Below are 24,607 nucleotides of genomic sequence, written 5' to 3' on the forward strand. Positions count from 1 at the left end.
CAATTAACTATCTACTGCAGTTCTGAGAGATAAAGTGGCAACTGTTTTAAGCGCAGCAAAGTTCCATTAACAACAGTGCAAAGTTTTAAAAATTGCAGTTAGCAACTACTTCCCTGAAAGAACATTCCAAAATAAAGTTGGATTTCATTTTCAATAATCATCTCCACTCCAGGTGAAAATGGCACTCAGAATGGGGTGTGTCATGTGTATCAAACAGTGTCCACCAAATAAGCCCACTAACAGAGCTTAAACTTAAGCTGAGCAATCAAAATAGTCTGAATAGACTAAAAACTGCACACCATTACAGATTGTACGAGGTGGTCAAAATTCTCCAGTGCTTATGAAGTAATACGAGATAGTGTTTGAGCTAAAAAGGAATTAGAAGAAATAATTGTGAAAACAGAGATGGTGGAGGGTTGTTTTTCCAGACTGGAGGTCTGTGACCAGCAATGTTCCACAGCAATTACTGCTGGGTCCACTTTTGTTTGTTATTTATACAAATGATTTAGATGAGAATATATAAGGTATGGTAAGTAAGTTTGTGGATGACACCAGAACTGATGGTAAAGTGGATAGTCAAGAAGGTTATGTAAGATTACAAAAAGATCTGATCAAATGGGGTAATGGGCTGAAGAGAGACAGAATGAGTTTACTTTGATAAATGTGAGGTATTGCAATTCAGTAAAATGAAACAAGGGCAGGACTTAGGCAAAAAGTAGGGCCCTGGGTAGTGTAGAATAGAGACACCTAGGGGTTCAGGTACATAATTCTTTGAAGTTTGCATCATATATAGATAGGGTGGTTAAGATGTTTAGCACACTTGCCTATACTGCTCAAACTTTTGTGTATCGGAGTTGGAATGTTATGTCGAGGTTGTACAGGATGTTGGTGAGGCCTTTTCTAGAGTACTGTGTCCAGTTATGGTTGTCCTGTTATAAGCAGGATATTATTAAGCTGGAGACGGTTCAAAAGAGATTTACCAAGATGTTGCCAGGAATGGAGGATTTCAGTTATAAAGGAGAGATTGGATAGGTGATAGAGATTGGATACCTTTTTCACTGGTGCATTGGAGGTTGAGAGGTGACCTTACAGGGGTTTATAAAATCAACAGGGATTTAGATAAGGTGAATGGCAGAGGAATTCAAGACTGGGGGCATATTTTTCAGGTGAAAAGAGAAGATTTTAAGAAAAGACATGTAAGGCAACTTTTTTTTTTTTTTTACATGGAGTGGTTGTGTGTGTTATGAACTACCAGAGAAAGTGGTGGATACAGGTACAGTTACAATGTTTAAAAGACATTTAGATAAGTACACGAATAAGAAAGAAGGGATATGGGCCAAACCCTTGTAGGTGGGACTAGTTTAGTTTGGGATTATGGTCAGCATGGACTGGTTGGACTGAAGAGTCTGTTTCCATGCTATATGACTATGATTAAGCTAGAAATTGGAAAATAATATCAGTGATTTGGAAAAATTCCTTTTAGCTTAATTGGAATAAATCATTTAAACACAATTCATCATGATATCAACCTAATAACACAATACATTCTAGTGAAAGTCAAAAAAAGCAGAGGTTAGAATAGTAACCTGACAGCTTTCTCCTAGAAATGTTAGTGTTGTTGAGTGCGGGTAAAAATACCATATTTGATAGCCTGGCCGGTACAATATTGCGGGTCGGGGGGGCGGGGGGGGCGGGAGGGGGCATTGTTGGTGGACAAGGTCCCTTTACGATCTCAGAAAAAAAATAACTTGAAAGTCTAATAGTGGCTTGTGTCAGATATTTCATCACATCAGCACACTGGTTCTTGAGTTCAGAATGGGAGGCAACTAGAATGTGGGAATGTACAGCAAAGATTCACTGGAAAATGTCTTAAACATGCTCAATTACAGCATGACATGAAATGGTAAATGTGGTTTGGTACAGTAAGACAACTTGTAAAATTATCAGGGCACTATGCTCCAGAGAGAAATTAACTTTATAAAAATGAAACCATCAGGATAATTAAACATATTGCTCCCTGTCAGAGAGAATAAAATTAAAAAAGGATGGGAATAGATATGAAAAATTCAGAATAGAACTCCCCTAACATTTAAATTGGAACAACTGAAGGCTAATAATAAATATTACCTAGCAAGGATTAGCCATCAGCTGGATAAAGTTAGAGAGACAGCTTTAAAATTTCCCAAGGTTTTGATTATTATGCTACGTTGCATTTCCCTCTATAATGTATACATAGCATATACCAGGGCTTCATGGCAAAATATATACAAATAAATAGCGTCCTTGCAATTTCACTTCAAAGGTATATGTATCATTTAAATTCATAAATGGATGGTCAAAGCATAAAATTTGCATTTTGTAATATTCATATAGGACATACATCAGCAGAACCACAGGACTTAAGATCAGGAATTGGAATTAGGAATTGAAATTTCCAGCACAAAATGAACTCTTGCTTATATTGGTGAAAAACAACCACCATTTTGGCAATTTCAAAATTGCCAATTAAAGCATCTTAAGTGTGTTGCTCATTAAGGGCACTCACAGCTGTTGTTACTCACGAGTTTTCACCTCATTAGATGCACTTAATGCAAAAGTAAACACTTTGTTGAGGTGTGCTAAATAGAATAAAATACCCTTGAGGCAGACCTCATTTTAATATTCTCAGATTGGGATATTTCTTCCAGCACTGCATACGGTTGGTCTTTAAGTGGAGAAATCTGCACTGGGAAAGGACAGAAGTATTCTACTTTTCCAGTGAACCCGTGTTTATAGTTCCAGCAGCTTGAATGTTTGATTCTAACCTTCAAGCTATCACTTGTTCAGTTACTTGTTATTACTGTGACCAACATTTAAACTGAGTAACATTCTCCAGGAGTTCAGTCCAAAATGAGCAACACAGTCTGCAATTTCAGACATTTAAAGGCCTGAATTCTACATAAAGCTTGTTGAAATTGAACCCTCCATCATAGCAAGCACTTTAGAATGCAATCAACAAAAAGCTTAAAAGGCAACAACCTACAATCAGTCCTTTCTCCAGCATCTTTAAGAACAGAAAAGGACAAATTTTGCTCAGCTGTCACTCAAATCATTGATTCTGCTATGTTTTGCCAGCTATCAGAGCAGGAAAATCACAATGCACAAAATTACCCATTCTTAGGAACAGGCACACTAAATTTTTAATTTTTTTTTTAAACAATTTCATAGCATTCTTCACAATTCACCACTTTCATTTCTCATTAGACAGACTAACCTGTCAGGGTCTTCTGTCGTTTGCATATTGAAGAGAAGTGAAGGAACAATCTTATCCATATGCTGAGGTTCCCATATTATAGTCTGCAGCTCATCATTGACAGTTTTCCGGACAACTCCTTGAATACCCTTGATACCAGCAATCCTGATCCTGCCAAGGACAAACAAAAGCTTCTCCTTTTAGCACATGTATACAGTTTTTTAAAGCATCAAAACATGATTCACAATTATACATTTAGAATGCTAATTGGAAGTAAAATTAACAAATTATTGTGCTTACAAATTAGGTTCTCAAAACATTTTGTTGATGTTTTTGTCCAAAAGTTTGAAAACCACTGTCAGATTGCCAGGCTGCCTGGCTTAAAATGTAAATGTGAATTACTAAACCATTATCATTATTTATTACATAAAATTTACCACAAAGTTATTCAGTCATAAACTAAAATCAAACTATATTACCTTTTGACTGCTACAGGAAGAAATTACACAAATTATACAATGTCACAAAACACAAGTGCTTTTATCCAAAGCTGGAAAAAGAAATGACTACTAGTTTGGGAATAGTGAGGAGAGCATCCTGACTCTGACCACGTCCAAGCCCCCGAACTGGTATCAGAGGCCATCCTTGACTACCGGGGCAGGATTCATGGATGGACGGCTTGACTGAGGACTGCTGATTATCATGACAAGCTTCTGGCTTTGTGCGAGTGCTAAACCTTACAGTAACATAGCAGTTCTATGAGCCTGGTATCTCTGGCCGAGGGACAGGATGCAAAAAGGCACAGCAATGCAACACAGGAATGCTACGCAGATCTGGGCATGCTCTAAGTGAGTGAGTTCTAAGAGAGCAAGGAAAAGGCCAGAGATGCAGCCTGACCCAGTTCATGAGCTAGGACATATGTCCCCGAATGCAAAGTGTCCTTGTGGCTGTATTACATTTATGGTTACCATGGCACTCCAAGGTGCAGAAGTGAAGTGCAGAAATGCTGTTATTACAAGGATGATAATCAGGGCAAAAGTATACTCACAATAGTGAACAAAGTAGGGAATGAAACAAAAATACCAAAACAATTGGAGAATGAATCAGAAATTGAAAATTCAAAAGATGATCCTATAGCAATCAAATTGGATAATATAGAAATACTTCAAAAGGTGAGATAGCGTATTTTACCTTCCAGAAAACAAAGTGATCTAGTGAGGCTATTACAGAATTATTAATGGACTGAATAGGCCAAGAAAAATGTCCTTGGCTCTTCATGATGTTAACGGAGGAGATGTGTTATCCCTAAAACAACATTCTAATAGGCTCAATTCAGAAAAATTAGCCCAGAAGAGGAAAAAGAATAAGTTTATAATGGACAATGACATCAGTGAACTGAATCACAGTACTTGGAGCTCTCCTATCATGTTGGCACTAAAAACTGACGGACTGCAGATTACTTGTATTGATTATCACAAAGTCAACTCAGTACACAAATATTCTCAAATATATGATACCAAGATTGGCGAACTGCTTTGCAGGAATTGGATACTCTCAATTATTGCTAAAGGGATATTGTCAAGTTCATTGACTGATATTACCTTGGGTCTATTAAACTTTTATAATATCAGATTGGCTTTATCAACACAAAGTCATGCCATTTGGAATTAAAAATGTGCTAGTGATATTCTAACAATTGACCAATAGCCACTGAAAGGCTATACAACTCCATGGTTTACATCAACAATTTGGCTGTTTTCAGCCAAGAACATTGTCACCACCTGACTGAACTGTTTGAGCAGCTACAAAACGCCAACTTTATCTGGCTAAAAGTGATTTAGAAAAAGGAAAAAAAAAGTGGCCTACTTGGGTCACACAGTGGGTGAAGGCTGAGTAGCACCTAGATAAATTGCTATTTTGGACTTTCCAAAAGCAAAAGAAGAAATTTTGCAAGATGTTGGCAGGATAGACTTTATTGCAAGTTTGTTACGAACTTCAGCACTATTGTGGCTCCTTGAATAAATTTGTCAAAGAAAGGCAGAAAATTTGAAGGGACTCAAAAATGCCTTCGACAACTTAAAAGCTGCACTGATGACTGATGGGTTTTAGAAGTGCTGAATAATGAGAAGCCATTCAAGTTGGCTGCTGGTTCCAGTGACATCAGTGTGGGTGTCATTTTACGACAAGATGGCAAGATGGGAATTGAACGAACTGTCAGTAATTTTGCAAAGAAACTGACTGCATGTCAACAGAAATATCTGATAGTGGAGAGGAAGATATTGAATCTTGTGTTGGCTCATCATTTTGAAATATACATCACCAATAATGTGGAAAAAGTATTATTTATAAATGAACCACAATTCCCTGATTATTTTATTTTATGCAAAAAGTTCAGGATAAGATTGAACTAACTCCAGAGGCTGGTATTCCCTCACCAAGTTGCTCTTTACTTACATGTGCATAGTACTGGACACTGGTCTGGCTTCCTCAGAGCCAGCACTGAGTGAACAGAACCTCTAACACTCCTGTTTGTATCTGTCAGCCAGAGCTCCCTGATTGGAGCAGGTTAACAGCCCCAATCAGGGACCTCATTCGTGGAGGTCCACCTAGCTGACCTCACCACAAATCACTACATCTTCCCTCTCCAAGTCTCGGGACGTAAGCCTGTTCTTTATCTTGCAGCACCTCCTGGGAGGGGTCTCGTACCGGGTCCAGTACCACCAATTCAGCTTCAGACACAGCCAGCGCATAACTGGACCATAGCCCATCTCTTGCACCTGAAGCATCTTATAAGAAAGTCATCCCCTTGGTCAGGCAGTAAAGACGTTGAGACTGTGACAACTGTTGTGCCCATCTCAGACTCCAAAAGTTTCTTTGAAGCTAGATGGAGGGAGAGCACTCACAGATTCGGACAGCCTTTCCAACTGTGGTGAGGGGCCAGTAATGTTTTGCTCCTGCCCTGTTTGCGAGTTTGCAGCTTTCCTGTGGTCTACAGGCTTGTTCAGGACCGCCTCACCTACACAAACTTTGTATGTCATGGGACCTGACCTCCCATTGACCATTTTTCTTACCCATGCAGGGCTGTTTCCGTGGTTTCAGCATCATACTTCATCTCCTGAAGTAAACTGTCTGTCCTGCTAAGAGGAATCTTGTATCCAGCATTGGCATTCCTGATGCTGTTTAACCCTGCCCACTCCAGGATAGGAGGATCAGATTTAACCTGGTATGGAGTCTTCTCCCCAATGGCAACTCTGCTGGAGCATGAGAGGTGGTCAAGTTTGGTATTGAGTGAAGCTGTAGGCTGTTTCTTTAAGTCTGCCTTCAAAGTTTGAACTGCACTTATATGCCAAATGCCATTTAACTTTAGGAACTACTTGAAATGGTAAATGATGGCCAGTTGTCTGTGACCAACAGTTCCACGAGTCCGCGTATTACAAAAAGAAATGTTCGCAGCTTTTCTATCGTCATCCGTGTTTGAAAAATGAACTCTATGCACACCTAGCCACTTTGAGTGGGCTTCTACAATGACTAAGAACGTTGAAGTAATGAAAGGGCCTGCCATTCCCATGAATATGGGGGAGCTTCCTGGCGCTAATTTTTGTCCTCGTTGGCACTCTGCACACTGCCCCTCCAAGCGGCTATGTCAGCATCCAATGCTGGCCACCAGACATAACTTCTCAACAACATCTTCATTATGGACACCCCTGGATTACCCTGGTACCCAGTATCTGGCAGTGACCTTTGCTTGGGAAAATCACTCTTGCTCCCCATAACAAAACGCCATCCTCAGTTGTGATCTGGTCTTGCTAGGTCCAGAAAAGTTTCAATTCTGGTTGTGAAGGCTCTTTTCTTTCTCCCATCACCACCAGCTGGTTTAGTTTTGACAGGACTGGATCTCATAGTATCAGACTGTGGATGCAGTCATAGACCGAAAGGATATCCAGAAAGTTTAAAACCAGAATGGACTCTTCCAGTGGTGGCAGAACTGGTGGTGATTCTGTCAGCAGGAGGAAGCTCATGGCATCCGCATTTGCTACTTGGCTCCCCCGAAGGTGTTCCAGCTTGTAATTACACGCACGTAGAATGACAGCCCAGCGTGGAATTTTACCTGAAGCTATGGATAGCATGGCCTTGTCCTCTAAGTATGCCCAGCAGGGGTTTCTGGTCTGTTACTACTACAATAAACCACCATCTCATGCCAGCTGTTCTGTCCCGGGCCTACTACAATGTTCCAGCGAAGCAGAATGCAAGCTGGAGGAACAACACTTCATTTTCTGCTCAGGTACTTTACAGCCTTGAGGTCTCAATACTGAATTCAATATCTTCAGAAAATGACCGCGTTAGAGTCTTACAGTGTCACAGCATGGAAAAACACCCTTCAGCCCATCACGTCCATGCAGGTCATTATGTATGCTCTCCATTTTTCTTGCATTTTCTTCCCGCCCTCTCTCACTACTGTCAAGTTTGAGTCATATTTTTGTTTCAATGGAAAGGACCAATTCTTTTCCTTTAACACCGTAATTTACGTACTATTTTACATCTCTTTCTTTCCTTTCTCCATGAGTAACAACTCCTTTATCTTTTACATTGGGACTCTAAATCATCTGCCCTTTTGCTCCTCTTCTACATCTGTCAAATGTATTAAAAACGTTCCAACACATTCCAGTTCTGAAGAATAGTCATACCAGACTTGAAATGTGAATTCTATTTCTCTCCACAGATGTTGCCAGAACTGTTGGGTTTCTCCAGTATTCTGTGTATGCCATCACATTTTTGAATTGGGCCTTTTGCAGAAATCAGGGGAAAGAGTTACTTGATGCAGAATACTCATCCTGTAACCTGCTTTTGCAACTGGTCCAGTTGTGTTTTGAATCAATGGTTATAACAGCATATACATACCAGTAAATTTCATGAGGTTGTTAAGCCTCACTTGGCGATAATAATAGCTCTGCACAAATATCGTCATCACTTATCAGTCCAAATGTGAATACTGACCAGTTTTATTACATGTAGGTACAGACGTTTCAGTATTTGGGAATTAGCAAATTATACTAAACACTGCAATCATCAGCGATTAAACATACATTTGATTGTATGAACCAATGGAGGATGGTTGGATCTAGAACACTACTCTGAAAACTTCCAAGGAATTAACAACCTTAACCAGTGGAGGTATCCCTCCCCTACTGATTCTAGATTCCTACAGACTTAAATTGTGCAGGGTTTCTTGATGCCACACAAATAAATATTGCTTTGATTCACACCAGTGAGCAGATTATTGCTCTGTGTGTACCTCTTGATTGCTGTGAAAGACACATTCTATCATTCTGCTAATGATCGACAGTAGGAGGGTAGTAATTCAGACAAGACTGAATTTGTAGACAGGGCAGACCTGGGCAAGTTACTACATCGTCGATATATATACACATCAGTATTGTAACAATACTGAAATAGCTTGGCTCGGGGCATGGCTCATTCTGGACCAGGAGTTTTTAGTACCATCGCCAGTATACTGTCAAGACTCAATCTTTGCTGTATCCAGCGCTGTAAGCTGTAGAAAGAGTTCTTCTACAGTTTACAAATTTACACTTTTGAACAATTAGGCAACATGAATGGCTTTGACGTTCATCAAATAGTTGACTCGAATACATTTCAGCATTCAAAATTTAAAAATCACGAATGCGTTTTAGAACTGCAGAAGCTATAGAACAGTACGTTGTGATGTAACAAAAAAGCAAAATGTCATGGACAACAAAAGCCTTAAAAAAAAAAAATCACAGAAATGGTCTGGAATACTAAGCAGGTCTCTGTGGGGTAGCAGTGGGGAACCAGGTATAACTTTTCAAGTTGACATCCTTTTCCGGATCTACAGAACATTTGCAGGTTATGATGGGACTGAGTTTATTTTTGCAAGTGACTATTAAGTTGCAAATTAAACACCTAAAGCTTTACAGAGCAGGCTTTACAGATTATCAAGTGTACTGCAAGCTGTACTAAAATAGAAACACTGCCTCTGTGTCAGCCTGCGTCATCAGAATACTTTGCTGCATTAATTAGCACATTTTTCAGGCATTAAATTAGCACCCATCCCTGGCACAGAAATTTCAAGTTTTAAGGGTTTTTATTTTTAAAAACCGAGAACCATAGCTCAAAGTCAGTTGTGTGTAGGTGTTGTGAAAACCTGTCTAGATGAATCTGATAGAGGTTCATTAGCATTAGAAAGCCATCTGTACTGTCAAAGACTAGACAAAAAGTCTATTTGGATATTTTACAACTCTGTGCAAATTAACCATCAAAACAATTATATACAACATGCAACAATATCTGAAAGAGATTTGAGACCACATTTTTAAATAATACTTCCCAATCACAACAAATGACATGCACAACAAAATGATTAAGACTGGCCTCATGTACTCACTTAGTTCTGCTTTCCAGATCATCAATGTAAGAATGGCACATCGCACTGAACTGAGACACAAAGAAGTCATAACGTCTGTGATATGAAGCAGTGTCTTCCTCGATGTTTGCAAACTTGACAAACTAGGGAAGATGACAGTTAAAAAAGTTAAAGATGGAATTTGCACAAGTTTTGAAGATATACCTTCTCAGAAGTTCCATGGTGCTGTTGATAGACAATCTAAATCACAAAGACCTGGAAACTTAGACCGTCACTTGGGGTTTCAATCATCACCTTGTGGCACAGTTGGAGTGTCTCTACCTCTGCTTCCAAAGGTCCAGGTTCAAATCCCAACTGTCCTAGATGTGTCATACCATGACAAGTTGATTAAAAATATTTTTAATCACCACACTTCCCATTTAGGCGCAGCACGGTGGCTCAGTAGTTAGCACTGCTGCCTCACAGCACCAGGGACCCAGGTTCGATTCCACCCTTGGGCGACTGTCTGTGTGGAGTTTGCACATTCTCCCCGTGTCTGCATGGGTTTCCTTCGGGTGCTCCGGTTTCCTCCCACAGCACAAAGATGTGCAGGCTAGGTTGATTGGCCATGCTAAATTGCCCATAGTGTTCAGGATGTGTAGATTAGGTGGGATGTTCCGAGGGTCAATATGGACTTGTTGGGCTGAAGGGCCTGTTTCCACACTGTAGGGATTCTATGAAATCTTACAATTTAAGCTGCTCTTAGATAGACAAACAATGGGAAGTATTATGCTCATGAGTTGGAAATATGTACAGTTTTAATCAAGTAAAATTCGACTGGGCCTTTCACAACACTGACACTTCCAAACCATAGATAGTAGGAGAATCTGATATATCCAGAATCCCATTTCTGAAGAAGGGTCTAGGCCCGAAACGTCAGCCTTCCTGCTCCTCTGATGCTGCTTGGCCTGCTGTGTTCATCCAGCTCTACACCTTGTTACTTCCAAATCATAGCTCTTTACAACTCAGCACAAGTCTACTAGGCACTGGGAACACACCTACAGGTTTGAATGCAGACTAACATCTCATGAATTTTAAAAGTACAGAATTTGTATTAAGAAATGAAAGATGCAACTTTGTAAAATATGAATATCTAAACTTTTTTTTTAAAAACACAAATATACTGGGGCACATTACCACCAACTATTCACTTTTGTTTTCTTGTGAACTTATTTTTCTCCCAAAGAAAGACGTGACAAATTGAAAAAAAAATCTAAAATTACAGAATGAGGAAATTTCCATTGACAGCTATGAAAGATGAAATAAAAACTATGCAACACAGAAATTAATATTTTCACTTGCCAGCTTACCAATTGTAATTTCAATATATTGTAGAAATATCCAAAATGGAATACATCAGATCTATATTTCTGATATAAGTGAGGTCAGTCTTATTCCCAGAGTGTACTCCTCATACTAATTAAATGGTATGAATAGTCAGAATTTACATGATTGTTATTTTTATTGTTAAATATAAACAAAACAATAATCCAAACAGATAAAGCTGAAAATTTAAGTAGACTTATTTCAAATAGTATGTCCAACATCGAAATAAGGTCAAGGTTGGAGCATTTTCTGACCATTTAAAAGTAGTAATTCTGCAAGAATAGTGTTGCCTTACGATGGCATTAATTAACATTTTTATGGAAGGCTATAATTTTGCCTGCAATTTTCAACAGCTATTGCAATCAACTTCAGGATGATGTCTCTGTATGTACAGAAGTTGAGCCTAGCAGTCGAGAGGTAATAATCAACAGTTTCTCAGAAACTCCAATTCCTCTTTTACACTGACAGCTGGCATGAAGGGTCTAGTTATAAAGTCTGATTGTGCAAGTCTCATTAGTCATCTGTTGCTTGAAATAATTAGGTTATGATGTCTCACTTTTACCAGCAGTCTTGAAGACGGTTTTGAGAGAAAAAGATAGCATCCCTTCTATCTACTGAGACAGTGTTCAGTTCAGAGCTTATCATCAGACAAGATTTTTAACTATTCTCAGCTTACCTATAATGTAGCTTCAGTTTTAACTAGGTACTTAAAAATAAATTGCAATTTTCAAAACAATATGTACAAAATTGAACAGTAACCAGTGGTACAGTTATGCAAATCAAGAGTTTCTCATCATTGCACGATTGGCTGTGTTAAGCAAAATTACTTTTCTAAAAAATTGTTCATGGTAGATGAGCATTGCAGGCATTGTATTTATTGCCTATCCTTAATTACCTTTGAAAAGCAACCTTGAACCAAAGGAACTCAGTGTGATGTACACATACCCACTGTGCTGTCAAAAAATAACCTGCATGATTTTAATCCATGACAGTGAAGGGGTTGCAAGTCAGGATAGGCTCTACTCACATGTCTTTCCTTTAATGAAAATGCATCCTCCATTTCATATTTTCTTTGCATCAGAGCACAAGGCAATTTTTTTTTTAATGCAGCAAAATATTTGTAGTCAAAAGTTTGAAAGCTTACTCTGCAAAATATCAGGACTTGCATAATCAGTTAAAAATAAAACATTTCCACAATGCAAATGTGGATAGTTCTGAAAAGTATGAAAGGCCTCTCATAATCCATGAAATTAGCATGCATTGGTATGCAGACATTGTAACTCCAAGCTTTGATTCTGATTCTATTTTAATAAATGTAGTAGCTTGAAGACAATATGGGGCATTTTGGACTTGAGAGGTTACAATGTAAACTGGAAGTGTCCTGGGATATCAGGCTACTGTTCATCTAGTGACAATTTACTTTTTTTCTGTATTTGTTCACTAAACATAGCTATATACAAAATAACTGTAATAAGTTTTCTTTCAGCAGTTGAATATCCTGGCAACGCATCAATTTTTCTTTTCATTGGAAACCCTTCACAAAAGTGAGAAAACTACAATTATAAAGCAATGGAGTGTTGGCAAGTTAGAGTGATACTGTCAAGTCAATATTGTTCTCCTGGCAAGAGAAAAGAAAGCATTCTCTCCTAATTTGTGCTCAAATGCTAGTAACATTTGTTGAAGAGCCAAAGAAACCATGTACTCTCTGCTAAAAATGCATTATTGTAATTACCACTTTCAAATGTTCTCAGTCCAACATAAAGAAGCTCCATTACTATTAGCAGAAGCAAAGAAACTCATTTCAACATTTTGCAAACTCATTGCAAAATTATTGTAAACACGCGAGATCAAAGATTCTTCAGGTTTACTTCATTATGGGAATGCTTGCATAAGAGATGAGAAATACATGTTACAATGACAAATGCTAAATGTAACAAAGGTCGCTGTAAAGTCATGCAACCTTCTTATTTTCTATTTTGCTGCAAACATTTGGGTATAGATTTAAATACAGTATTATACAATCTTTAAAAATTAGTATTCAGAATCTATCCCCGATGATGTAATACCATTATCAACAAACAAAATAATTTTCCTTATATCTTGGATCTACTGGTTTCTTTCACAGAATCTCTACAGTGCAGAAAGACGTTATTCGGCCCATCGGGTCTGTACCGACCCTCCAAAACATCGCACCACTCCTATCTCTAACCTCCCATTTAGCATGGCTAATCCCCCTAGCCTGCACATCTTTGGACCGCGAGAGGAAACCTGAGCACCCGAAGGGAAACCACACAGACATGGGGAGAATGCGCAAACTCCACACAGACAGTCAGCCCAGGCTGGAATCGAACCACAGTCCCTGGTGCTGTGAGGCAGCAGCGCTAACCACTGAGCTGCCGTGCCACCTGGTGGGCATAGTATCTAGGGACGTGCAGGTTAAGTGGGTTAACTATGGTGAAAACCCTATGCGAGGTTAGAGGAAGGGGTTGGGCGGTCTAGGTGGGAAGTTCTTTGGAAGGTCGGTGTGGACTCGATGGGCCAAATGGCCTATTTCTGCAGGAATTGTATGATTCTATGATATCCACACCATTCTAAAGAGCTGTAAGAATTTTCAGGAATACACATTAATTAACATTTAGTTAACAGAGCATAAGAAATAGGAATAGGAAAGACAGTTTCTTGAGCTAGTTTTGTCAATTTTTAAAAATTTGACAGGATGTGGCTTTCAGATCTAGGCCAGCAATATTTGCCCATTCCTAAATTCCCCCGAGAAGGCTGCAGTGAGTCACTTCATCGAATAGCAGCAGACCACGTGGTATACGTACGTCCACAGTGCTGTTAGGGAATTCCACAATCGTCACCAAGCAACAGTGAAGGAAAAACAATATAACTCCATAGCAGGATGCTGGGGGTCTTGAAGGGGAACGTGCAACCGTGACGTTCCAACTGTTTGGTATTCTTGACTTTCTTGGTGGTAGAGGTCAGTGGTTTGCAAGCAGCATTAAGGAAGCCTTGTTAAAATCACGGCTGATCCCCAACCATAACTCTACCTTCTTGTCTCATCTCAAAATTTGTCATTTACCTTATAGTCCATTTGTGTAATCCAAATCTATTGATCTTAAAGAGAAGAATTAAGCTTTTGAAGTGACGGAGCTACTTTGCCTGTGTTGGAAAAAGTTCAAGTATAAAGCTATTCCAGTAGATATATCTTACTTCAAAAATCTACTTTAAACAAAACCTCATCACTCCCATGTCACAACTTCTCCAAGGTTACTAAGCAGACTGTATACTACACACTCACTACATTTCTTTTTAAATCCTGAAAAGGTAGTAAGGATTCATTTAAAAATCAGACCGCATTAGTTGAAGGCACCAAATTTTAAGTCAGTGCAAAATATATCTTACTAAAAGAAACTTCAAAAACAATTGTTAATTGAAAATTTCAAAATGAATATTGAGACATAGGAGGGATATAGATAAGAGTGGTTAAAAAATAGTGCATCTAGAGGACTGAAAGGAACAGTATAACAATTTTCTTACAGGCTGGGGGAATGGGGTTAAATGGATAACCTTCAAGGCACTGGTACGAATACTGGTGGACCATAAGACCATCTCCTGTGTTGTACAATTCTATTTTATGATTTTATGACAAAGCAGGAAAGAGAAACAACCATCTGTGATCGATGGCATCACTTGAGGACGCAGTTGAAATAAGAGCCATCTCTGTGTGAAGTCGCAAGAAATTGGAGAGTAATTTGGTAGACATCTACTCCACAGATATGGAATAAATGGATAGCCTGTGATCCAAATGTGATTTAAATAAACACATCTCCTCAGAAAACTTACCGAATTGGAGCCAAGAATTTGAAGCTCAGGTTCTCCGGACTCCAATAGTTTGGCCACCATTTGAAGGAAGCTTTCAACAAAGAGATTAATGCTTTGGGAATGACAAGCCATCAAAAGCTGGTCCAATGCCTCCATCGCAATGAAAACATACCTACACAAAACAAATTTATCAACTCTATCAAATATAGCAAATCATACTTTTATTCCTTTATCTCCTCCCCCTCACCTAACAGCAGCATTTTGTCCTTTTAAAGGAGGGTTTTGCAGCCATGGAAAGGATGGAGAAAGGATTCTCTGATGTCAGATTTGAGCGGCTTTAATTATGAAGTGATATCACAGAAAAAGGAACTTATTTGAAAAAAAAACAAATCTTACAAACTATTCAATTGTTCAATATTTAGATAAGGTAGGGAAGAACCATTTTTTGATCAAAAGCTACAGGGCATAAAGCAAATTATACTGGAAACAGAGGTCAGGCAGCACTTGTGCAGCAAGAAATTATTTTCCATGTTGGTTTAGTTTATTAACGTGGGTAAAAGGAACATAGAACATCTAACTAACAAAGACAGCATATTACCATAACTTTTGCTTTTGCATAGGAACACAGGGCTTTGGAAAGCGAGTAGAAAATTTAACTGAAAGCTCATCAAGCAGGCAACATTTTTCGGCCAATCCATTTCTGGTGATCATTAGCACATATATATTTTCCTAAGAATTGGAATCTTTCTACATGAATTGCTAAAGGGGGCATTTTTAGCCTACCCAGGCCCTTCAGTACCTTGCACATTTCATTAAGATCACTTCTTTTAAACGCCAATGCATACAGGCTCAAATTGTTCATCTTCCCTTCATAAGATAAGCAGTTCATCCCAGGAACAAAACGAGTTAAGTGAACCTTCTCCGAACTCATGATGCGTCTTTTCAAACAAGAACACTAAAACTGCGCACAGCACTCCAAACACGTCTCACTGGGGCTATGTGGAGCTGCAATAAAACCTCAATTTTATATTCCAGTCTTTGCCATTCTAAACATTAACCTTTTTGCGATTCAATTATCAGGACATCCAGATGTCAGAGTTCTGCAGTATCTCTCTACATTTTTGTTAATATTTGTTCACAGTACTGAAATCAGAGATTTCGCAGCCTGAATAATCATAGCTTTAGCAGTCACCACACCAATATATTTTGGTCACGGTATACATCAAGACATTTTTAAAAAATAAATATTTAATAAAAACATTAAATATTCAAAAATGTTTAAAATAACAATGTTTAAACATTAAGATAACCTACCCATATCTATGCCTGACAACATCCCGGCTGAGCCGTTCTGCGAGATACTTCCCTATTCGATCCAGTTTGTCTGGAGCCGAAACCGCATAGAAGGTCAACTTCTCCATGTCAGCTTTGACAAGGCCATCCTAATAATAAACATTTGGATTGGTTAATAAATGAGCTTTAAAAGTTTTGTTGTCTGATCTTTCTATCAGATACTGACTTGGTGCTATGCACTTTACCCACAACTAGATTTATTAATAACATTTGTAGTGCTCGAAGTGAAGGACACCCCCATGAGGCATAGTAACACTCATCCATTGTAGAATGCAATGCTTCTACTATGCATTTCCAAATGTAGAGTCAAATCCCTCTCTACTCTAGATAGATAACAAATTTTAATCTAAACCGGAATAAGATGAATATTGTAGATTACTAATTCTAAACCAATATTAGTTATAGTTTTACTATAAACAGCTATAAGTTATAACAGAGGACTAAACTTTACTGTCACACAGATCTATTTATTTCTCCAAGTCACAAACATGAAAATGACATTAAACAAAAACTTGACTTATCTGCATACTGACAAACTTAATCTACAACTCTGCAGAGAGTGACCACAGAGCTAATGGGCTTGATTTATCAAAATCAAAAAAAAGGGTTAAGCCATTGAAGGCAGCTACATCTTAAAACACTAATTGTCTTAAATCCACCATACTTAGGAATAAATCTTCAACAACAGAGTTTGAATTTCACAAAAGTAATGGAGCAACTCCTTTCACTGTCAACAGCTTAGAAGCACTAGCTTAGTCAATGCTTAGGTCACTAGGTGGCATTATGTCTCAATTAGTATCTTTTTGTAAAATATATCAATCCGATTAGAAGCGAAGCTGTGCAAGAATATGGTTACCTGTATCTTTCTAAACCCCCATGTCCCACATTCAGGAAGCATCCCTAGTGACATATATTATACACTTCGTAGCACACTCCCAATGGTGGCATGCCAGTAACTTATTTCTAAGGCTGGCTAAAAATGTTTGGATTTAAAAATCAAACACATTATGGTAAAAGAAAAAAAGCCAGTCAAAGCAATCCTTGAAGCACAGCATTATGGGGTGATCAAAGAAATAATACAAAGCAGGTATGGACAGACTATAAAGAGCACAAAAGTGAAAAGGTAAACAAGTGATGTCAAAACAGAGGAGCCGCAACCAACCCCAAGGCAACTAAGATTGTAATCAAGGAAAACTACTGAGGCAAGGTTCGAAAATAAGGAATTAAGATACTAAATAATTAAACTTCAAGGCTTTGAAGTTTCAAGCATTATTTTCGATAAGTTTAGTTAGTAGCCCAATTAAGAGAAGCCTGGCAGGTGCCTCAAATTCACATCCTCTGCCATGTGGGAAATCCACCTCTCATGCTCTGAATAAGTAAAGGTACAGAATTGTTGACAGCTAGGTTTTTGTTTGTGGGCGGGGTGGTGGCGGGAGGGCAGGAGAAACAAATATGAGTTTTGGTTCAGACCTCGAGCAGCAACTGGCATCACTGGAGTATGCCCACAAGGTGGACAGCACGTTTCTGGAGGTTGTCACTCCACAGCTTACAAGGAAGGGACTGGGTGACTGCCAGAAAGCCAAGAACCAAGACACAAATCTCCTTCTAAATGGCAGTAAGTTTCAAAAATTCAATTACTACCTCAAATATTAAAGGTTACTTGTGTTCTATCACGTCTTCAATTACATTCACCACAAATGGCTGTATACTGAAGAATTTCAATGAATCCCAAAAAATACCTGCTTTTAACCAATGAATCATTTCTTTATATACAGAACAAATCTAAGAACTCAGTGGCAGGAGGGAGGTATATTTGGCAAGAAGAGATTCTAATGGCAAGATAATGGCAGACAAAGAGGAATTTATTGAGGAGGTCTGGAATTTAAAAAAAACAGTAGTAGATAAAGATTCAGTGAAGTTAACAAAGATAACAATGGATAAACATGATTTAGCACTTGATTGTATCCAGCAGCAATCTTGATACATGGTTTAGAGTCTGAACCTCAGCAATTTAGTGGGTTTGTGCTTTTGTCCTTTGCATGCTGGAATCTAGAAAAATTAGAGATCTAATGGAGTTATATAAAATGCTAAAAGGAGATTAACAAAGTGAAATTGAGCAGATGCTTCCCTTATGGGGCAAACTAGCATGAGAGGTGGTGTATTTAAAACAGACATGAGGAGGAATTACTTCTGTCAAAAGGGCCATGAATCTGTGGAATTCACTACTCCAGAATACATGAATGCCAGGATATTGAATAAATTTTAGGAGATAGACAGAATTTTAATTTTAATTAAAAGCATTATAGGAATTAGGCAGGAAATGGAGTGGAGGCCAAAATGAGATCAGCCATGATCTTATTAAATGGTGGAGCAGGCTCAAGGGGCTGAATTGCCTACTCCTATTCCTAGTTCTTTAGCTCTTACATTCTTATAAAACCGCATTTAGATCGATCAGTCATGTGTGGATTCTTTCAACTCCAAAAAGTACACTCATATCAGTCTGAGAAGGAATAATTAGACTCTAGAGCAGACATCAAATATCTAATGATTTAGCTCCCCTCTACCACTGCCAGATTGTTGAGGAAATTTCTGGGGCTAAATTTTCAAAGAACAGGGCGAGCAGATCTTGGATCCAAAAATGTGGATGAGGATAGAGGACAGAGAGGCAGATACTGGGAAAGGGAATTCACATCATACAAGAGGTTTCACAGAATATACACAGAATAAGCTCAGCATGTTCCACTAAGACAGATAAAGGTCTGATGACATACTCCAATCTGGAATAAGCAACGTCCTTAAAGTTTGAAAAAAAAGTTTCTCTTTCGCAATTCTTCCGTGCTTATAGATCAATGTTAAAATTTGTAAACAGGCATTAGTACAGCCCAAACACAGCTCATTAAGAGATTGTCATTTTAACATTTGAGTAAATCTAAAATTATCTTCAGACAAACTACCACTCAGGGTGATACTATTTTGTCTCCATAGTGATGGCTAATATTTTTCAGGTGCATTTCCAAGTTTAAAAACAGAAGTGTGGAGGACAATACTTCAAATATTAATCCAAGAAAACAACTCACCCAAGTGTATTTATCTACTGGAGACATTCACATGTTTCAGCATACTTCAACTGTGCAAGTGCTAATGTTGTTCATTTCAAATCTTTTCCATCACATGCAAATTGTTCTATATGAAACATCCAAGAATGATTCTTAAAATTACTAACTAATCTACACTGATAATGTAAGGCACAAATACCAAGAAGGTAACAATATCCCACTATAAGATGAAGTATGAGACAATAAGACATGGAAGCAGAAGCAGGCCATTCAGCCCATGAAGTCTGCTTGACTAGGAAATGGCCGATCTGAAAATCCTCAACTCCATTTTTCTACAATTTTCCGTACTTTTCACTCATGAAAATCTGTCTGTCTCAGCCTTAAATACACTAAACCTTTGATAGCCATCTATAGTAAAGGATTCTACAGATTCACTACCTTCAAAGAAATTTGTTATTCTTCTTCCTCTAACAACCCTACGCACAGCTAATTATGAAAACTGGACTTAATATTAACAAGGAAGCTTTTGAAACAGCACTCAGATTTATACATCCACTGGCATTAATGTGTTATGGTATTTAGAGTAAAATCTTAAAAATACATTTAAGTAGTCTTGGCTCTCACTTGAGATCCTGAAGCACAATAGCAAAAACTATCGATCGAGTTATTCAGTCCAAACTACTACTGTTCTTCCCTTGATCTTGTGTTTGGACTTTTTTTTGTAAAATGACTGAGCTACTTCTTTACTATTGAAGAATTCTGAATTCTTGGGACAAAAATAGGATTGGCTACAGATTTCATTTCTACTGGTGAATGAGTTAATGTTCAACAACGTAGCACGAAAACAACCATCTGTTGATAACCATAATATTGAGGGAATAAAACAAAGTTCAGATCTAATCACCTTGTAGTAGTCATGGAACAGGGGAAAAGAAAGTATTGGTTTTCTTTTCTCATTGAAGTATGCCACATCAATCAATACCAATCATGTTGCAACATAGCTGCAAAAGCAAATCAGTAGTTCAATTCGCTACTTCAAACACCTTGGTGAAGTGTAATGTGAAGTGTACATTTTGGTAAACTGATACCTGGCGTATGTGCAAACATTTTATTTTCCCTTTCTTCTGTCACTGCCTCTCCAATTCATTTCCCTACAAATGAAAGCAGGGTTTACCTATACTGCTCAAATCTACATGGCAATCAAGGGGCTTTAATCTGCCAATCTGTACTATGCAGCAATTGATAGGAAATAGCCTACAATACTGTACATTGAACCATGTTGACTAATGTTAAATCTAAAACATTCATCGATCAAAAGTAAACAAATCAGAATAAAAAAAATTGGTAAACATTTGCTAATTTAGCCTTAGTTGAGGAAAACTGGACCAAATTCATACAAATACAGGCCTTAAGAGCATATCAAATTGGCTGCTCAAGTCTGCACTGTCATTTCACAACCGATCTGATTGTGGCCTCAATTCATTCCACTCCCTTGTCAATCACAATATATCTAACACAACCAAAAATAAAATGCAATGACCCTGCCTCCACTGCTCTCTGGGGAAGAGAATGAAACAGACCAACGACACTGAAGGAAGACTTCTCACCTTAGTCATAAATGGGGAAGCCCTTTATTTTAAAACTAACTCGCGTCTCTCCCATGACTGGAATTATCCTTAGAGCATCCACTCTGTCATTTTTCCTGATGATACTATTTGTCTTAATTTGATCATCTCTCATTCTTCTAAACTCCATGAGATGTAGGCCTAATGTAACCAAACTTTCTTTATAAGATAAATCCTTTGTCTCTCGTGTCAATTGAGTGAACCTTTGCTGAACTGCTTATATTAATATTAAACCTGTTGTCAGGCAAGGAGATCAAAACTGCACTCAGCACTATTATTAAACAATATGACCCAATATATTTCAACAGTACTGGAACAAAACTTCCATACTTTTACATTTTGTACCCAAGGGCCAACAATCTACTTGCCTTCCCAATTATGCACTATACCTGAATGCTAACCTTGTGATTTTTTTTAAACCAGAACATCCAGATCCCTCTGTACTACAGTCTTGCAATCTTCCTCTGCTTAAAAGTAGATCGGTTTTCCTTTTGTATTACGAAACTAGACAAATTCACATTTTTCTCCATTATACTTTATCTGCCAATTTTTTGCCCAGTTTTGCGCAAATGCTTGATATTTAATATTGCTTGGAGGATCTAAGTTTTGACAGATCGTGGAAAATGAATTTATTTCAAGTTCTGTGGATATGTCTGGAGCATTTTCTATAAAATAGGTAACTGGAAGTTCACCATGGACTTCGGGTACCTTTTTAAACAAGATTTCCTGGAAATCACATGACTGCTAATAAATGCTTACTTTGTTGTAGATCCTGCTGCAGCTGTTTTGAACAATGACTGGCTTGGAGTAGGTTCTTAATTTTAACTACTTCAGTTACAGGGAAGATTCTAAGAACCAGCTGGATTAAAAGGAAGGCTGTTAAGAACAACCCGAGATGAAGGGAAAACTGCTAACAACCAGATAATTTGGAGGGAAGCCTAAGAACAAACTGAATTGGAGAAACTAAGGCAAGCTGCCCAGCTGAACTCTCCCATTTCTGAGAAGGAAACCCTAGTGTTGAGCTCAGGGTGAGATGTATTAGCTCACTTGAGAGAGAAATTGAATAACATCAAAAAGATTCCACTTCCTGACCAAGCTGTGTCTGCACAACTTCAGAGAAATCATGTTTCACCAATCCATTGGAGTTCTTTAAGAAGGATGTTGAACATAAGGTGGAACTGGTGGATGTACTGTACTTAAAATTTCCAGAAGCTTATTTGATAAAAAGTGCCACATCAGAAGTTGTTGCAGAATGCAATTTGCATGGGGAACCTATCGGCACAGAAGGAAGTTTGGTTGGCTAATAGGAAGCAGAAAGTAGGCATAATGTGACCTCAACTGTTTGAAGTAAGCCCATTGTTCAGTTACCCACCAACCTCTTATTCAAATCAATCCTGCTCAACTCTTGTTCTAGCCTCAATGAAGTCAGCTCTCCACCAACAAATTTTCTTACTCCAGACTGTTGCACATTAATCTCCACCACCATCCAGAACCTTATGATGCAATGATCACTGTCTCCAAAATGTTCCCTCATTGACATCTGAACCACTTGATCAACCTCACTTCCAAGGACTTGGTCCATCAATGATTCTTTATTTGTTGGACTGGACACATACTGCTGTACAAAACTTTCCTGAACACAATCTAGAAACATTTTCCCCTTGTTGCCTATTTGGGTAACTGAAGTGCCCCATAACATTCTATAATGCTGACATTTCACTGTAATCTCCCTGTAGATTTGTTCTTCAACATCCTTTCCACTAGTTGGTGATTTATAGACTGCACTAATAATACTGCCCTTTTTGTTCCTTAATTGTAGATGAACTGACTCTCTCCTTAAACCCTTGAGACATCCTCTTTCTCCAACACTACAATCTTAACTAATACTGTCACCCTTCCACTTTTCCTTCCTTTTCTATCTTTCCTGAATAACTTATACCTGTGAGTATTTAACAGCCAGTCTTGCCCCTTTCTTGAGCCAGGTCTCTGATATCACCACAGAATCATCTTTCCTCGTGGCAAATCAGTATCTTCAACTCCCCAACCTTATTGGCTACACTCTGTGGACTGACATACATACACACACATTAACTGTGTTTTGGACTTCATTTCTTTCTCCCTTTCACTGACTTCACCTAGTAGCTTGTTATTCCCTGTGTTGGTGCCAGCTGTATCCAGCTAAAATATTTTGCAGACCTAGGTATCTCCTCTACTATTCTCTCTTGGTTCCCACACCCCTGCCAAGTTAATTTCAAGTCTCCCACCCGCCGCCACCACCAACCCCCCCACCCCAAAACGCAACTACTGCAGTAGCAACTCTATTCAGTCCCAACTCTATTCAGGTGCAACCTGAAGGTTTGTACAGGTGCCACCTTTCCTAGAGCCAGTCCCAAGAATCTAAAGACCTGCCTCCTGCACCAACTTTCCAGTTACATCACACTGAGGTTGTACAGGATGTTGGCGAGGTTTCTTTTGGAGTACTGTGTACAGTCCTGGTCACCCTGCTAATAGGAAGGGTATTAACTTGGAGAGGTTCAAAAAAAATTACCAGGATGTTGCTGAGACTGGAGCGTTTGAGTTATAAGGAGAGTCAGAGTCATACAGCATGGAAACAGTCCCTTCTATCCAACTCATCCACACTGATCAAGTTTCCTAAACTGAACTAGTCCCATTTGCCTAAAATGGACCATATCTCTCTAAGCCTTTCTTATCCATGTATCTGTCTAAATGCCTTTTAGATGTTGTAAATTGTACTCACCTCTACACTTCCTCTGGCAGCTCATTCCATATACACCCATCCTGTATGAAAGAGTTGCCTCTCAGGTCCCTTTTAAATAATTACCCTCTCACCTTAATCCAAAAGTTTTGGATTCCCCAACCCTGGGGAAAAGACCTTGGTTATTCACCTTATCTATGTCCCTTGTGATTTTATAAATTTCTAAGGTCACTCCTCGGCCTCCTGCACTCCAGGGAAAAAAGTCCCAACCCATGGCTGGATAAGGTGTATAGCAAAGGTCTTTTCCTTAGGGTTGGGGGGGGGTTGGAGTTCAAAACTAGGGGGCATTTTCTAAGTCAAGAGAAGAGATTTAAAAGGGATGTGAGGGGCAAACTTTTCACACAGAGGGTGGTTTGTATGTGGAATGAACTGCCAGACGAAGTGGTAGATGTAGGTACAGTTATAACACTTAGAAGATATCTGGATAGGTACATGAATAGGAAAGGTATAGAGAGATATAGGCCAAATGCAGGCAAGTGGGACTTGTTTAGTTTGGGAAACCTGGTCAGCATCGACAAGTTGGACCAAAGGGTCTGTTTCAGTGCTGTATAACTCTATGACTCTACACATTCATCCACTTTATCCTATTTCTGTACCAATTTGAACAGGACATTGGGAGTAATCCAGAGATTACTACATTTGAGCCTCTGCTTGCTCACTTTCTGTCTAGCACCCTGAACTTTGATTGCAAAAGTATTTTAAAAATAAGGCAATGAATTAGTACTAAAAATGGCATTTCATTTTTCCCAATGGAGATGTTATGAAGTCACTTTACATTTAATATTGTTAGTTAAATTAAGTTTTGAAAGATTTTGGAAAATGGATTTATTTCTCGTGTTGTGCATAAATACCAGGAACAGTTTCCTTAAAAGAAGTTGTTACAAATTCATTAATGGACATTGAAGCTTTTTTTAAACAAAAAAAAGTTATTTTCCTATAAATCACACAATTAGTGATAACTGCTTGCTTTGCTGC

The 24,607-nt window shown here is 38.5% G+C and overlaps 1 protein-coding gene across 5 annotated transcripts in view; it reads right to left on the bottom strand.

The window, feature by feature from the left end:
- Positions 1 to 24,607, bottom strand: part of efr3a (EFR3 homolog A (S. cerevisiae)) — a 183,425-nt gene that overhangs the window by 99,652 nt on the left and 59,166 nt on the right. For all 5 annotated transcript variants that reach the window (XM_048595631.1, XM_048595629.1, XM_048595632.1 and 2 more), the window contains 4 exons: positions 16,137 to 16,264; positions 14,844 to 14,994; positions 9,654 to 9,775; positions 3,254 to 3,403 (listed from right to left, as the gene is read on the bottom strand). In XM_048595631.1, the coding sequence (XP_048451588.1) occupies positions 3,254 to 3,403; positions 9,654 to 9,775; positions 14,844 to 14,994; positions 16,137 to 16,264 (551 nt within the window). The remainder of the gene's footprint in view (positions 1 to 3,253; positions 3,404 to 9,653; positions 9,776 to 14,843; positions 14,995 to 16,136; positions 16,265 to 24,607) is intronic.

This window comes from Rhincodon typus, chromosome 4 (genome assembly GCF_021869965.1).
Source record: "Rhincodon typus isolate 14 chromosome 4, sRhiTyp1.1, whole genome shotgun sequence".
Lineage (NCBI taxonomy): Eukaryota > Metazoa > Chordata > Chondrichthyes > Orectolobiformes > Rhincodontidae > Rhincodon > Rhincodon typus.